This window comes from Mobula birostris, chromosome 8, assembly GCF_030028105.1.
Source record: "Mobula birostris isolate sMobBir1 chromosome 8, sMobBir1.hap1, whole genome shotgun sequence".
Classification (NCBI taxonomy): Eukaryota; Metazoa; Chordata; class Chondrichthyes; order Myliobatiformes; family Myliobatidae; genus Mobula; species Mobula birostris.
The window spans coordinates 59,971,309-59,986,289 of NC_092377.1; the positions used below are offsets into that span (position 1 = coordinate 59,971,309).

At 42.7% G+C, this 14,981-nt stretch overlaps 1 protein-coding gene across 7 annotated transcripts in view; it reads left to right on the forward strand.

The window, feature by feature from the left end:
- Positions 1-14,981, forward strand: part of LOC140201336 (serine/threonine-protein kinase VRK1-like) — a 101,865-nt gene that overhangs the window by 12,902 nt on the left and 73,982 nt on the right. For all 7 annotated transcript variants that reach the window (XM_072265265.1, XM_072265270.1, XM_072265271.1 and 4 more), the window contains exons 3-6: positions 3,078-3,133; positions 13,305-13,374; positions 13,724-13,811; positions 13,897-14,005. In XM_072265265.1, coding sequence (XP_072121366.1) covers positions 3,078-3,133; positions 13,305-13,374; positions 13,724-13,811; positions 13,897-14,005 — 323 coding nt within the window. The remainder of the gene's footprint in view (positions 1-3,077; positions 3,134-13,304; positions 13,375-13,723; positions 13,812-13,896; positions 14,006-14,981) is intronic.

The following is a 14,981-nucleotide window of genomic DNA, read 5'->3' on the forward strand; positions in this document are numbered from 1 at the left end:
TGAATGAGCCTTGCATGGGGTACCTTATTAAATGCCTTACTGAAATCTATATACAGTACATCAACTGCTCTACCTTCATCAATGTGTTTTGTTACATCCTGAAAGAATTCAATCACGTTTGTAAGGTATGGCCTGCTCTTGACAAAGCCATTCTTACTATCCCTAATCAGCAAACGCAAGGAAATCTGCAGATGCTGGAAATTCAAGCAACACACACAAAAAATGCTGGTGAATGCAGCAGGCCAGGCAGCATCTATAGGAAGAGGTACAGTCGACGTTTCAGCTCTTAGCTCCATCCTTCCCTGTCCTGTCTTCTCCTATCATTTCGGATCTCCCCCTCCCCCTCCCACTTTCAAATCTCTTACTATCTCCTCTTTCAGTTAGTCCTGACGAAGGGTCTCGGCCCGAAACGTCGACTGTACCTGTTCCTATAGATGCTGCTTGGCCTGCTGCGTTCACCAGCATTTTTTGTGTGTGTTCATCCGTAATCAGATTATGTCTCTCCAAATGCTCGTAGATCCTGCCTGTCAGGATCTTCTCCAACAACTTGCCCACCACTGAAGTAAGACTCACTGGTCTATAATTTCCTGGGTTACCTCTACTCCCTTTCTTGAACAAGGGAACAACATTCACAAACTTCCAATCCTCTGGTACTTCTCCTGTCCCTATTGATGATGCAAAGATCATTACCGTATCCTCCCTGGTTTCCCACCATAGCCTGGGGTTTGTCTTGTCCAGTTCCGATGACTTATCTAACTTAATGCCTTTCAAAATCTCCAGAACATCCTCATTCTTAATGTCTGTATACTCAAGCATTTCAGTCCGCTGTAAGTCATCCGCACAATTGCCAAGGCCCTTTTCAGGGATGAATACTGAAGCAAAGTATTCGTTAAATTCCTCTGCTAGCTCCTCCAGCTCCGTGCGCATGTTTCCACTGTCGCTCCTGATTGGTCCTATTCTCACAGCTAATTCTCTTGCTCTTCACATACTTGTAGAAGGCCTTGGGGTTTTCCTTAATCCTGCTCGCCTAGGCCTTCTCATAGCCCCTTCTAACTCTCCTAATTTCATTCTTGAGCTCCTTACTGGTGCCTTTGTAATTTTCTAGAGCTCTAACAGTACCTAGCTTCTTGAACCTTTTGTAAGCTTTTCTTCTTAACTAGATTTTCTACATCCTTTGTACACCATGGTTTGTTAACCCTACCATCCTTTCCTTGCCTCAATGGAACATACCTATGCAGAACACCATGCAAATGTTCCCTGAATATTTGCCACATTTCTGCTGTGTATTTCCCTGTGAACATCTGTTCCCAATTTATGTTCCCAAGTTCCTGCCTAATAGCATCATATTTCCCCCTATCTCTGCTCCTTCCCTCTCCAGCCCTATGGTGAAGAAGATGGTTGTGATCACCACCTCCAAAGTGTTCTCCCATCGAGAGATCTGACACCTGACTAGGTTCATTTCCCAATACCAGATCAAGCCTCTCCTCTAGCTGGCTTATCTACATATTGTGTCAGGAAACCTTACTGAACACAGTTAACAAACTCCACCCCATCTAAACCCTTTGCTCTGAGGAGATAACAGTCAATATTAGGAAAGTTAAAATTACCCATCACTACAACCTTATTATTATTGCATCATTTTGGAATCTGCCTCCCTATCTACTCCTCGATATCTCCGTAACTATTACGGGGGGGAGGGGGGGGATCTGTAAAAAACACCCAATAGAGTGACTTCCTCCTTTTCTGCAGCTGTGATATCGTGACATCCGAACAGACACCAAATTGTTAGTGTACAAAACAGTGGTAATCCCAACGCTGCTGCATGCATCAGAAACCTTGTCAACATACCAACGACAACTGAAGGCACTTGAAAAGTTCCATCAACGCTGTCTTGGAAACATCTTAAATATCAGCTGGGAAGATAGAAGAACCAACGTCAGTGTGCTAAAAGAAGCAAAAACAACAAGCATTGAAGCCTACGTCATCAAGAACCAACTAAGATGGAACGGTCATGTTGTTCGGGTGAAAGACGAATGTCTGCCGAAACAAATCTTCTACTCCCAGCTTAAAGAAGGCAAACCTAAAAGAGGCGGACAACAGAAGAGATTCAAAGACATCTTAAAAGCCAACAAGAAGAAATGTAACATCGACATCAACAATTGCGAAACCAATGCCAAGGACAGGAAACTCTGGCAAGCCGTCATCTGAGAAGCAACAGCAAGTTTCGAAGCCAACAGGTGTGCAGAATTAGAAGAAAAGAGAAGAAAATGGAAAGAGAGGCAGCAACAACCAAAGCCCGATCTGCCATCTGGAACTACCTGTCCTAAATGCAGAAGAATTTTCAAAGACAAGATTGGACTCATAAGCCACTTGAGAGCCCATAAATAGATCAACAGAACGAAGGCCATCATCCTCAACCTCGAAGGATAGTCACGATGATGACGATACTATCACTGATTAGCAGTGCTACTCCCCCACCTGTTTTGCCTCCCTCCCTGTCCTATCTGAAACGTCTAAAGCCCAGCACATTCAGCAGCCACACCTGCCCCTGAGACATCCAACTCTCTGTAACATATTGACATCCATGTATTGATCCATGCTCTAAGTTCATCTGCCTTGCTGATGATACTCATGTTTCAGTTCTGTCCTGTTGCAAACTGAGCAGCAGCAATGTTTTTGGGATTATGGTGTGTGCTTGGATTTTATTGAAGCCAGCACTAACAGCCCATTGATTGAAATAACTAATTCAGCACTGACTTAGGATCAACATTTGTAATTTCATGATATGCCATCTGTAGTTGGTGGTGGAAGGGTTGCGAGTACAAATATTATTCTGTAATCATTTTACACAGATTAAATACAATATAAAGCCTTGTTTTATATCACTTTTCCTTTAGTAAGTAGATGATTACAAGTGCTTTAAAATGAAACTGGCAAACTTAACTGCTGAAAAAGCATTAGAGTACTGCCCAGTCAGAGCTGAGGTTTGAATAGGGTGGGGAATTCACTGGTAAATTTTTGTGTCAATAATCTCTGCATTGTTTAATTTTGTTTTTTTTTATTGTTTTTATTTCTAGCCTCTCCTGCTTCAGCAAATGATGTTGGGAATGATGCAAAATATGTTATTAAAATAGTAAGTACACTGCTTTCATGGAGGTAATTTTTGGATCATATTTGTTTGAAATCGAACCATCTGCTGCTTTCAGTTGTTCCATTCAATGACACATTTTCAGCTTCTTTTGTTTGTTCCATGACGCAGGTTTGTTCCATTTCATACAACTGAACTTCAAATCCAAAAGAGCTCCATATTGTTACAGAATTACAAACACGAGAAAAACTACAGATGCTGGAAATCCAAGCAACACACACAAAACGTTGGAGGAACTCAGCAGGCCAGGCAGCATCTATGGAAAAGAGTACAATCGATGTTTTGGGCCAAGACCCTTCAGCAGATCCTGTACTCCGTAAACGAACAACTGTACTCTTTTCCATAGATGCTGCCTGGCCTGCTGAGTTCCTCTAGCATTCTGTGAGTGTTGCCCAGATTGTTGTGTTGGCTGTACCCGTTTACAGAGCCCATTGATGGGGTCAGGTGACTGTTCCTCACAAGCTCATTGTTAACCTTATAATTTATATTTTCACATTGATATACAATCAACCTATTATTGCTGTTTTTTTCTTAATTCAGAAATAGAGCCCTTCTGGCCCAGTGAGCCCACACCACCCATGTGACCAGTTGACCCAGTAACCCACCCATCTTTGGGATGTGGGAGTAAACAAGCACCCGAAGGAAACCCAACATACAAACACCTTAGCAGTGGAAATTGGTCCGGGGTTGCTGTTACTGTGATAATGTTACACCAGTTGGCGCGTAGCAAAAATCATGTCCGCGCGCCAACTCCAGGAAAAATGCCAGGAGCAACACAGCGACCTCTTCGTGACCTTTGTCGATCTAACCAAGGCTTTCGATACGGTCAGCAGAGAAGGCTTGTGGAAGATCATGGAGAAGTTTGGCTGCCCCAGCAAGTTCATCACAATCGTCCGGCAGTTCCACGACGGTATGATGGTGAAAGTTCTGAATGACGGCAACGAGTCGGAGGCCTTCCTAGTGACAAATGGCGTCAAACAAGGCTGCGTTCTTGCCCCGACTCTGTTCAGTACGGTATTCTCTGCCATGCTGACAGATGCCTTCTGTAACTACGAAGAAGGAATCCACGTCAGGTACAGGACTGACGGCAGGTTGTTCAACCTTAGGCGCCTGCAGGCAGTTACAAAGGTGCGAGAGACTGTGATCAGAGACTTGTTTGCTGATGACTGCGCACTCAATGCCAGCACAGAGCAGGAGATGCAGCGTGAAATGGACTGCTTCTCACAAGCCTGCGACAACTTCGGTCTCACTATCAGCACCAAAAAGACCGAAGTTATGTACCAGCCTGCCCCAGGAAAGCCATACCAGGAGCCGCGCATCACAGTGAAGGGCCAGAACCTCCAGGCAGTCGACAACTTCACCTACCTGGGCAGCATACTCTCTTGCGCAGTGAACATAGACACTGAGGTCAACAACAGGATTGCCAAAGCCAGCGCCGCCTTTGGGAGACTCCATGAGAACGTCTGGGAGCAGAGAGGACTCAGCCTTACCACCAAGCTGAAGGTCTACTGTGCAGTGGTCCTTACCACCCTCCTTTATGCCAGCGAGACCTGGACTGTCTACAGCAGACACGCCAAACAGCTCAACCACTTTCACCTGAGCTGCCTCCACAGACTCCTCCACATCAGGTGGCAGGACAAAGTCCCCGACACGGAAATCCTGGAACGAGCTGGGCTCCACAGCGTCTACACCCTCCTGCTGAAAGCCCAAGCCAGGTGGGCTGGACATGTGGTCAGAATGCCAGACAGCCGATTGTCTAAGCAGCTGCTGTATGGAGAACTGTGACAGGGCAAGCGCTCAGCCGGGGTGGGGGGGCAGAAGAAACGTTTCAAAGACTGCCTCAAAGCGTCCCTCAAAGGCCTGGGTGTCGACATCAACACGTGGGAGACGCTTGCCCTTGACCGTCCAGCTTGGCGCAGCAAGATCACCACAGGAGCCCGTGCAGCTGAAGTCAGGCACACCATCGAGGTGCAACGAAAGCGTGCTGTGCGCAAGGCCCGAGCAGCATCCACTGCCACGACAGCACCCACCCACTTGTGTCCCACATGTGGGCAAGCCTTCAGGGCCCGGATTGGCCTGATCAGTCACCTCCGGACCCACAGCCACCAATCTCCCATTTGACTTTGAAGCCATGTTCATCTTCGACTATGAAGGACGAACAACAACAATGTTACACCAACCACTACACCACCATGCCACCACAAATTATTGATGATTTGTGACATTTTTGTAATTTCATCATCGAGCACAAAAGCAATCTCTCGGCCTATCTCGTCCATGCCAAACTGTTATTCTGGCTTGTCCCATCGACCTCCAGCTAGACAATAGCTCTCCGTGCCCCTCCCGTCCAAGTACAGCAACTTCTTTGAAGTGCTGAAATCAAACCCACATCCATCACTTCCACACTCTCACCACCCTCTGAGTGAAGAAGTTCCCCTTCAATACTTCTCCTTTCACCCTTAACCCAAGCCCTCTAGTTCTAGTTTCACCCAACTTCAGTGGAAATGACCTACTTGCATTAACCCTATCTATACCCCTCATAATTTTGTATACCTTTATCAAATCTCCCCTTGTTCCCCTACTCTCCAGGAAATAAAGTTTTAACCTTTCCAACCTTTCCTATAACTCAAGTCCTGGCAACATCCTTGTAAATTTTCCCCTGTACTCCTTCAGTCTTATTGTTATCTTCAGCAGGTCGGGCAGCATCCGTGGAAACAATGAGTCGATGTTTCAGGCCGGAACACTTCGTCAGGATGAAGGGTTCCGGCCCAAAACGTCGACTCATTGTTTCCACGGATGCTGCCGGACCTGCTGAGTTCCTCCAGTGTGTTGTGAGTGTTGCTTTGATCTCAGCTTCTGCAGGTTATTTTGTGTTTATTGTTATCTTTCCTGTAGGTAGGTGATCAGAACTGCACACAATACTCAGATTTTATTTTCACATTCAGATTTTTTGAAGTATGTAGTGAATTGGGTCATTTAGACCAGAAGGCACAGGATCAGGCATTTGGCACATCAAGTCTGCTTACCACTTCTTCATGGCCGATCAGTTTCTCTATGAACCCCACTCTCCTGCCTTTCACATCCTGACTGATCAAGAACCTATCACCTTCCGCTATAAATAAACCCAGTGACCTAGCCTGCTCGGCCACCTGTGTCAATGAATTCCACAGATTCACCACTGTCTAGCTAAAAAAGTTCCTTCTCATCTCCATCCTAAATGGACCTTTTTTTTAAGGCTGTACACTCTGGTCCTAGACTCCACCAGCATTGGAAATATCCTCTCCACATCCATTCTATCTCAACCTTTCAACATTCAATATGTTACAATGAGATCCCCCTCATTCTTCTAAATTCTTGCAAGTACAGGCCCAGAGTCAACAATCGCTCCTGATATAATAACCCTTTCATTCCTGGAAACATTCTCGTGAACCTCCTCTGAAGCCTCTCCAATGTCAGCACATCCTTTCTTAAATGAGGGGCCCAAAACTGTTCACAATACTGCAAGTGGGGCCTCACCAGTGCATAATACAGCCTCAGCATTACATCTTTGTTCTTATGTTCTAGTCCTCTTGAACTGAATGCTAGCATTGCATTTGCTTTCCTCACCATTGACTCAGCCTGCAAGTTAACCTTTAGGGAATCTTGTACAAGGACTCAAGTTTCTTTGCTCCTTGGATTTTTGAATTCTCTCCCCATTTAGAAAATAGTGTAAGCTTTTATTCCTGCTCCCTTTTTTCCCATCCTTTCCCTCTGCCAATCAGCCAATGCTCTATCCATGCACTTCCTAACACAGTATTCCATCTGCCACTTCTTTGCACATTCTCCTAATCTGTCTAAGTCCTTCTACAGCCTTTCTGTTTCCTCAATGCTACCAGCTCCTCCACCTGTCTTAGTGTTGTCCGCAAACGTGGCCATAAAAGCAATCAATTCTGTCATCCAAGTTGTTGTCTTACAACATAAAAAGACGTGATCTCAAAACCAACCCCTGCAGAACAACAACAATCATCTGCAGCCAATCAGAAAATACTTCCTTTATTCCATCCTTTGCCTTTGCCAATCAGACAATACTCTTTCCATTCTAGTATATTTCCTGTAATACCATCGGCTGTTATCTTGTTAAGCAGCCTCGCACTTGACACCTTGTCAAAGACCTGAAAATCCTGGTGCACAATATCCACCAATTCTCCTTTGTCTTTCCCGCTTGTTATTTCCTCAAAGAATCCTAACAGGTTCAGCAGGCAAAATTTTCCCTTTAAAGGATAACCATTCTGGAAAGATTACTGCTAATGCTTTCAAACTCTCTTCAGCGACCTCTTTCAGAACCTGGTGGTGTAGTTTGTTTGGTCGAAGCAACTTATCTACCTTCAGACCTTTCAGTTTCCCAAGCACCTTTTCCCTAGTAATAGCAACTGGACTCACTTCTGCACCCCCCCCCCCCCCCACAGGGAAGACTGATACAAAAGACTTATTTAGTTCGTTTGCCATTTTCTTGTCCCCTATTACGACCTCTCCAGTGTCATTTTATGGCGGTCTAATTTTCGCTCTTGCCTCTCTTTTGCTCCTTTCTCATGTCTCTGTAATTTCCTTTGCTAATACATCTGACTTTAGCTTCACCCTCTCAAATTGCAGGGTGAATAATATCCTAATATGATCACTGTTTCTTAAGAGTTCCTTTACCTGAAGCTGTTTAATCATATCTGGTTCATTACACAACACCCAATCCAGAATAGCTGATCCCCTGCTGGGCTCAACCACAAGCCACTCTAAAAAGCCGTCTCATAAGCTTTCTATGAATTTCCTCTCTTGGGATCCAGCACCAGCCTGATTTCCCCAACCTACTTGCATGATGAAATCCCCCATGACTATCATAACATTACCCTTTTTACATACCTTTTCTATCTCCCATTGTAATTTGTAGCCTCCATCTTGGCTACTGTTTGGAGGCCTGTGTATACTGTAGCTTCCATCAGAGTCTTTTTATCCTGTGCAGTTTCTTAATTCTACCTACAAGGATTCTACATTTTCCAATCCTATGTCACCTCTTTCTAAGGATTTGATTTCATTTTTTACCAACAGAACCACATCACCTCCTCTACCAATGCAATGTGTATCCTTGGTTGTTAAGCTCCTGGTCATAATCTTCTTTCAGCCACAACTCAGTGATGCTCACAATGTCATAATTGCCAATCTCTAACTGTGCTTCAACATCATCTACCTTATTCCGTGCACTGCATGCATTCAAATATAAAACCTTGTCCTATATGGATAACCCTTTTTGCAATTTGTCCCCTTTTACATGGCAACTCATCACCGTGACTGCAATTTTGCCTTATCATCTGTCTGTCCTCCCTGACAGCCTCAATACTCACTGCTTCTGCTTGTAAACCAACAGCATTATCGCTGGTTCCCATCCCTGCCAAATTAGTATAAACCCACCACCCATGTGGGCACATGGCCAAGTTGTTAAGGTGTTCGTCTAGTGATCTCAAGGTCGCTAGTTCGAGCCTTAGTTGTGGCAGCGTGTTTATGTCCTTGAGCAAGGCACTTAATCACACATTGCTCTAGTGTCTGTGTAAGGAGTGTCGCCCCACACAGACTTCCAATCTGGGCCTTGTAAGGCATGAAAATGCCCGACGCAGGCCTCTCTTGGTCTGAGTGGACGTTCCCTCCCCTCCCACCCCGTTAACAACCATCCACTTAGGGATATGAGGGGGTGGGGGGAGCGATAGTCTGCAGGTGTCACCACATTTTTTCTCACCAACATCTTATACAATACTGTTATAATAATACTGTATAACATCCCAACTCTTGTACTCAGTACTCTGATCTATGAATGTCAATGAGCCAAACGCTCTCTTTATGAACATATCTACCAGTGATGTCTCTTTCAAGGAATTATGGATCTGTACTCACAGATCCTTCTGTCCTATCACACTTATCAGCACCCCACCATTCAATCTGTAAGTCCTGCCTTGATTTGTCCTCCCAAAGTGTAATACCTCACCTCTACATTAAATTCCATCTACCATTTCTCAACCTTCCTCGCTTTGCCCAATGCTCCTAGTCTTGGTTTCATCCACAAATTTGCTGATCTAGTTTATCACATTAACATCCAAATCATAGAGTCATTGAATTGTGGAGCACAGAAACAGATCCCTCAGTCCAACTGGTCCAAGCTGATAAAGATTCTTATCTAAACTAGTTCCATTTGCCTGCACTTAGTCCATATCCCTCTAAATCTTTTCTGTCCATGTACCTTTTAAATAATGGTAATCAAGTACTTGTGGTTCTCACCTAGTTGAATTTTGTTGTTTACAATCCTTCTAACAATTTCATTTAAAAAAAGAATCCCTTCCTCTTTTTTTATGACCTTGTTTTTCTATATTAAATGGCACATAGTTTTGTTTGCAATGAGTTCTCTTCAAATCTCTACATATTTACTAATTACTTGAATTTTTTTTTATTTCAGTGAGCAGATCCTAAGTTCAGATTTTTAATTGCTAATCATGAAACAATATTATTAACAATTTGGTGAAGGGATCAAATGTCAAATTGCATGTTTGCTGATGATATTAAACCAGTTTAGATTTCAAGTAGAGAAGAGGGCATCCAGAGTTTAAAGGAATCCTAAGTGTATGAATATGTTAGATGGAATGTTAAGTGGGAAAATGCAAGGTCATCTACTTTGGTGCACAAAATAGAAAACCTTTTTTTTAAATGTGCGATATTGGGTAATGTTGACAATTAAAGTATCTCAGTGGTTTGCAGTTAAATTATAGAAAACATACAGATGTATAGTTTTGGTAAGCAATTTGGAAGGTCTTACATGTTAGCCTTCATTAGGAGAGGATTTGAATACGGAAGATGATGACAGTTGTATAGGGGCTTCATGAGATCATACAGTTGCAAGAAAAAGTTTGTGAACCCTTTGCAATTACCTGGTTTTCTGCATTAATTACTCATAACATGCGGTCTGATATCCACCTAAGTCACAATAATAGACAAACACAATCTGCTTAAATTAATGACATACAAACAATTGTACTTCTCATCAGTATGGAGTACACCATTTAAACAATCACAGTCTAGGTTCAAAAAAGTCTCAGAAATTCTGGGGTAATGCCTTCTACAAAAGTTATTTGGAAGCAGGTGTTCCAGTCAGTGAGGTGAGACTGGAGCAGTGGGTTGCAGAGGTCCCCTGCTCTATAAAAAAAGACACACAACATCAGGCTACTGATAGAGCCTGCTGTTCTCAAGGAAAATTTGTTTACGTGCACCATGCCTCAAACCAACTTTCAGAGACCTTAGAAGAAGAATTGTAGAGATGCATAAAGCTGGAAAGGGCTACAAAAGTATTTCTAAAGATCTGAGTGTTCATCAATCCACAGGAAGAGAAATTGTCTACAAATGGAAGAAACTCAATACTGTTATTAGTCTCCCTAGGAGTGGTGTCCTGCAAAGATCTCACCAACAGCACAACATGCAATGCTGAAGGAGGTGAAAAAGAACCCAAGGGTAACAGCAAAAGACCTGCAGAAATCTCTAGAAATTACTAGGGTCTCTGTTCATGTGTCCACTGTAAGAAAAACACTGAACAAGAATGGTGTTCATGGAAAGACACAATGGAGGACACCACTGCCCTCCAAAGAAGCAGTGTTGCTTGTCTCAAGTTTGCGGAAGACCACCTGGATATTCCACAACGTCAATGTTCCCTGGACAGATGAGACAAAAGTTGGACTTTTAGGCAGAAATGCACACTGCTGTGTTTGGAGAAAAAAGAGCACTGCACACCCACACCAAAACCTCAACCCAGCTATGAAGCATGGTGGAAAGAGCTTTGTGGTTTGGGGCTGCTTTGTTGCTTCAGGGCCTGGACAGCTTGCAGTCGTTGAGGGAAGAATGAATTCCAAATTGTATCAAGACATTTTACAGAAGAACATTTTACAGGTCTGGGTAGCATAATAGAGGTTGGATGATGCAACAAGACAATGATCCGAAACGAGTAAATAAGCAACAAAGTGATTAAAAAAGGAGAAAATTTGTGTTTTGGAGTGGCCAAGTCAGAGTCTAGACCTTAATTCAATTGAGATGCTTTGGCATGACCTAAAGAGGGCTGTTCATGCAAGGTTTCCCAGAAATATTGACGAACTGAAACAGTTCTGTATGGAGGAATGGTCTAAAATTCCTCCTCGCTGTTGTGCATGTCTGATCAGCAGCTATATGAAGCATTTAGTGGAGGTTATTTCCACTAAAGGAGGTTCTACCAGTTATTAAATACAAAGATTCACATACTTTTTCCAGCCTGAACTGTAAATGATTAAGCGATGTGTTCAATAACGACATGAAAAGTTCAATTGTTTGTGTGTTATTAGTTTCAGCAGATTGTATTTGTCTATTATTGTGACTTAGATGAAAATCAGACCACATTTTATGAGTAAATAATGTAGAAAACCAGGTAAATGCAAAGAGTTCACAAACTTTTTCTTGCAGCTGACACATGGAACATTGTTTTAGTTTTAGCTGCAGTATCTTACCAGTAAAAAGGATGCACTTGCTATCGAAGTACAGCTAAGGTTCACTAGGTTGTTTCCAAGGATGGATGCTTTGTTATGTGAAGAAAGAAAATGGGTCTGTGTTCTCTAGGGTTTTGAGGAATGAGATATCTCATTGAAGCTAACAAAATTATAATGGGGGTTAGGATGCTTGGTGCTGGGAGGATGGTTCTGTCGGATGTGAATTCTTGGTTTCAGGATCTCTTGGATGAGAAGCCTGGTCTCAGGAGGGGTGATTCTCCTGGATGAGAAGTCCGTAATCGGGAGTCCTAGTCTTAGAATATGGGATAGCCTGATTAGGACTGAGATGAGGATAACTTTTTTCACACAGAGAGTAGCGTATCTTCTGAATTTTCTACCCTGGTGGGGTGTGATGTATACTTTATCCCATAAAAGTGCCCACTTACAGCCTTTCATTATGAGAGAGCCTTTGTGCTTGCCTTAGATATATTCAGATTCAAAAAAAAATTATTTGACTGAATTCACACACAACCTCCATCATTCAAAGAACATCAGCTTGTTCAAAATACTGTTGGCGTTATTGCATCCTGAATCCATGCATGATTTTCTGTTATCTACTTTCTGCCAGATGTGCGTTTGTTCCTGGTCTCCTAAAACTAAGGAATTAAAATTCTCATCCTTCTGTTTGATGCTCCCCATGGCTTTGCACTTCCAGTCCTTCAGCATCATGTGGATTCCTCATTTTTTTGGCCTTTGTGATACCTCCTTTATTCACTCTTGCTGTCATGTGAACTTCACACTTACACATACACTTTCTTTCGTATACTTTCCTCTCAAACACCCCATCAAGATTCATTTCTTCCACCGTTTCCATTATGCTGCACAAAATAACCTGCTTTAATGCCATCAGTATTTTCTCTGTAAAACTCTTGGAGATGTTTATCTGGTTTAGATGCACTTTATACATGCACATTATTCTTTACTTTTAAAGACTTATCTCATTTCCAGATCTTGAATTTACTTACCTACCAGCTCATTTGGCCGGGGATTGTAGAACATAGCCATGATGGCAGGTATAGTATTCAAGTGAGAATATAATAAGAAGGAAGGTTTTGGAGTTGCCCTTCCCCTATCCCTTCTCCGTCTTCCTCCCCTGAGTAAAGATTCAGTAGATCAGGGGGAGTGGTACAGGCACTGTATGTGGGCTGAGATTGGGCTGTCCACTTGAGATCTCTTGGACATGCATGATGGGCCATGGCTAGATCTATGTGTGATGATATTTCCCCAGTGTGATGCATAGGTGATTAATTTCCTTTAGTGAATCCAGACAACAGGAGCAACAGACTACCCAGCCAGCCTGTTACCCACAGAAATGCATTTTCCAGTCGGAGGCATTGGAGTGTTCATGGATTTGGGAAGTGTGACTGGTTACAATTCACCTAACTCAGTGTGGATGTGGATTTGGATTTAGGAGTTGCTTTTCTCTGTGGCTCAGAATTACTCGATGTTTACTGAGGCATTGGAATGGCCAGTCAACAAGTGGTTCCTAGCTCATGTGCAAGGGATGGAACAGCTTTATATTTGATTCTAATTCTACTTCCCCAAATGTGTGCCTTAATAAAAGGAGTAATTCTTGTTTTCAGGAGTACCAGGAAAATGGACCCCTGTTCTCAGAGCTGAAATTTTATCAGAGGGCAGCTAAACCTGAACACAGTAGGTACCTGTGAAAATAGAGCGTGCTAATTACACATTGTATTTATGAGCTGCTGCTTGTATGAATGAGAAGAAATTTAAATACAGCGTTATGTCCTTGTACATAGTAATTATATTTTTTAAATCAGTCCCACAGTATGTTCAGGACTAATTCCATGTATCATCATCATCATCTTCATTCTGTAGCCGATGAATGAGGAAAATAATTGCTGAACATAATTGCGCTGCTACTACAAAGATAACCAGATTTAGTAGGACACAGCTAAGGAATAGGCTAATTTTGCTTGTCTTCGTCAAAAGAAAATGCAAGTATTTTAATGGAGGGTTTTGTTTGTGCTTTGCTTTTTAGTAAAGGCATGGATGAAAAGCCATAAACTGAGTTTCTTGGGGATTCCTGCTTACTGGGGATCAGGCTTGACAAAGCACAATGGGAAGAGGTGAGGAGGCTCTGTCTCTCATGTCATTCTGTCCTGAAGTAAATGTTTCTTTCAGGTATGACATCTTTCTTTTTCTTTCTCACAGCTATAGATTCATGGTAATTGACAGACTTGGTGTTGATTTGCAAAAGTTGCTGGAAGCGAGGGAGAACCGGTTGGATAAAACTTCTGCTTTGAAAATAGGCTGTCAGCTGGTAAGCAACAGATATAAGTAATATTCTTGTCACATATTTCACTGACAGGAGGCTAGAATTACACCAGGTTTGAGCCTTTTTGTTTACTATTGTAAACAAACTGACATTCTAGTTCCAAATCAGCCAATAAATAGCATCAGAGGCGAAAGCAGGCATGGGGTATTGCTACTGTATAACACAATAGGCAAACTTCTTTGTATTTCTGTAGTTAAGTTGGTGTTGTTGATTCCCCACAATATTACAACAATTTGTATCTGTTAAAAATACGTATGGAACCAGGGGGTGTAAATGAGAACTCGTTGGTTTTCACCAGAGAGAAAGATCTGGAGACAGGAGATTTAATGGAGGGGTACACTGATATTCTGTATCAGGAAAGAAGAAGTTTTAGATATTTTGGCACACATTAGGCAGGATAAGTCTCCAGGGCCTGATGGGTTTTATCCTGGAATGCCATGGGAATCAAGGATGGAGATTTCTGGGTCTCTGGAGATTTGTTAACCACTGGAGGAAAGCTAATGTCCTTGGTTAAAATGGGCAATAGGGATCATCTTGGAAATTGTGGGCTGGGAGCATTTCAGCATTGGTTGGGACGTTGCTGGAGAAGGTGCTGACAGACAGGATTTATGTTCGATTGTAAAGGCAGGAACTGATTAGGAGGAGTCTGTGTTTTGAGTAGGAGAGGTCATGTGTTGCAAATCTGATAGAGTTTTTGAGGAGGTAATAAATAAACTGATGAAGGTAGTGTGGTAGACGTGCATTTCTGGTCACCCCCATTACAGGAAGGATGTGGAGGCTTTATAGAAGGTATAAAAGAGGTTAGTCATGGTGCTGTCTGATGAGAAGAGGTTGGACAAAGTGGATTGTTTTTTTTTTCCTGGAGTGTTGGAGGCTGAAAAGAGGTTTATAAAACTATGAAAGTTATGTACAGGAGAAATAGAGTATTTTCCCCAGGGTGGAAATGTCAAATACTGGAGGG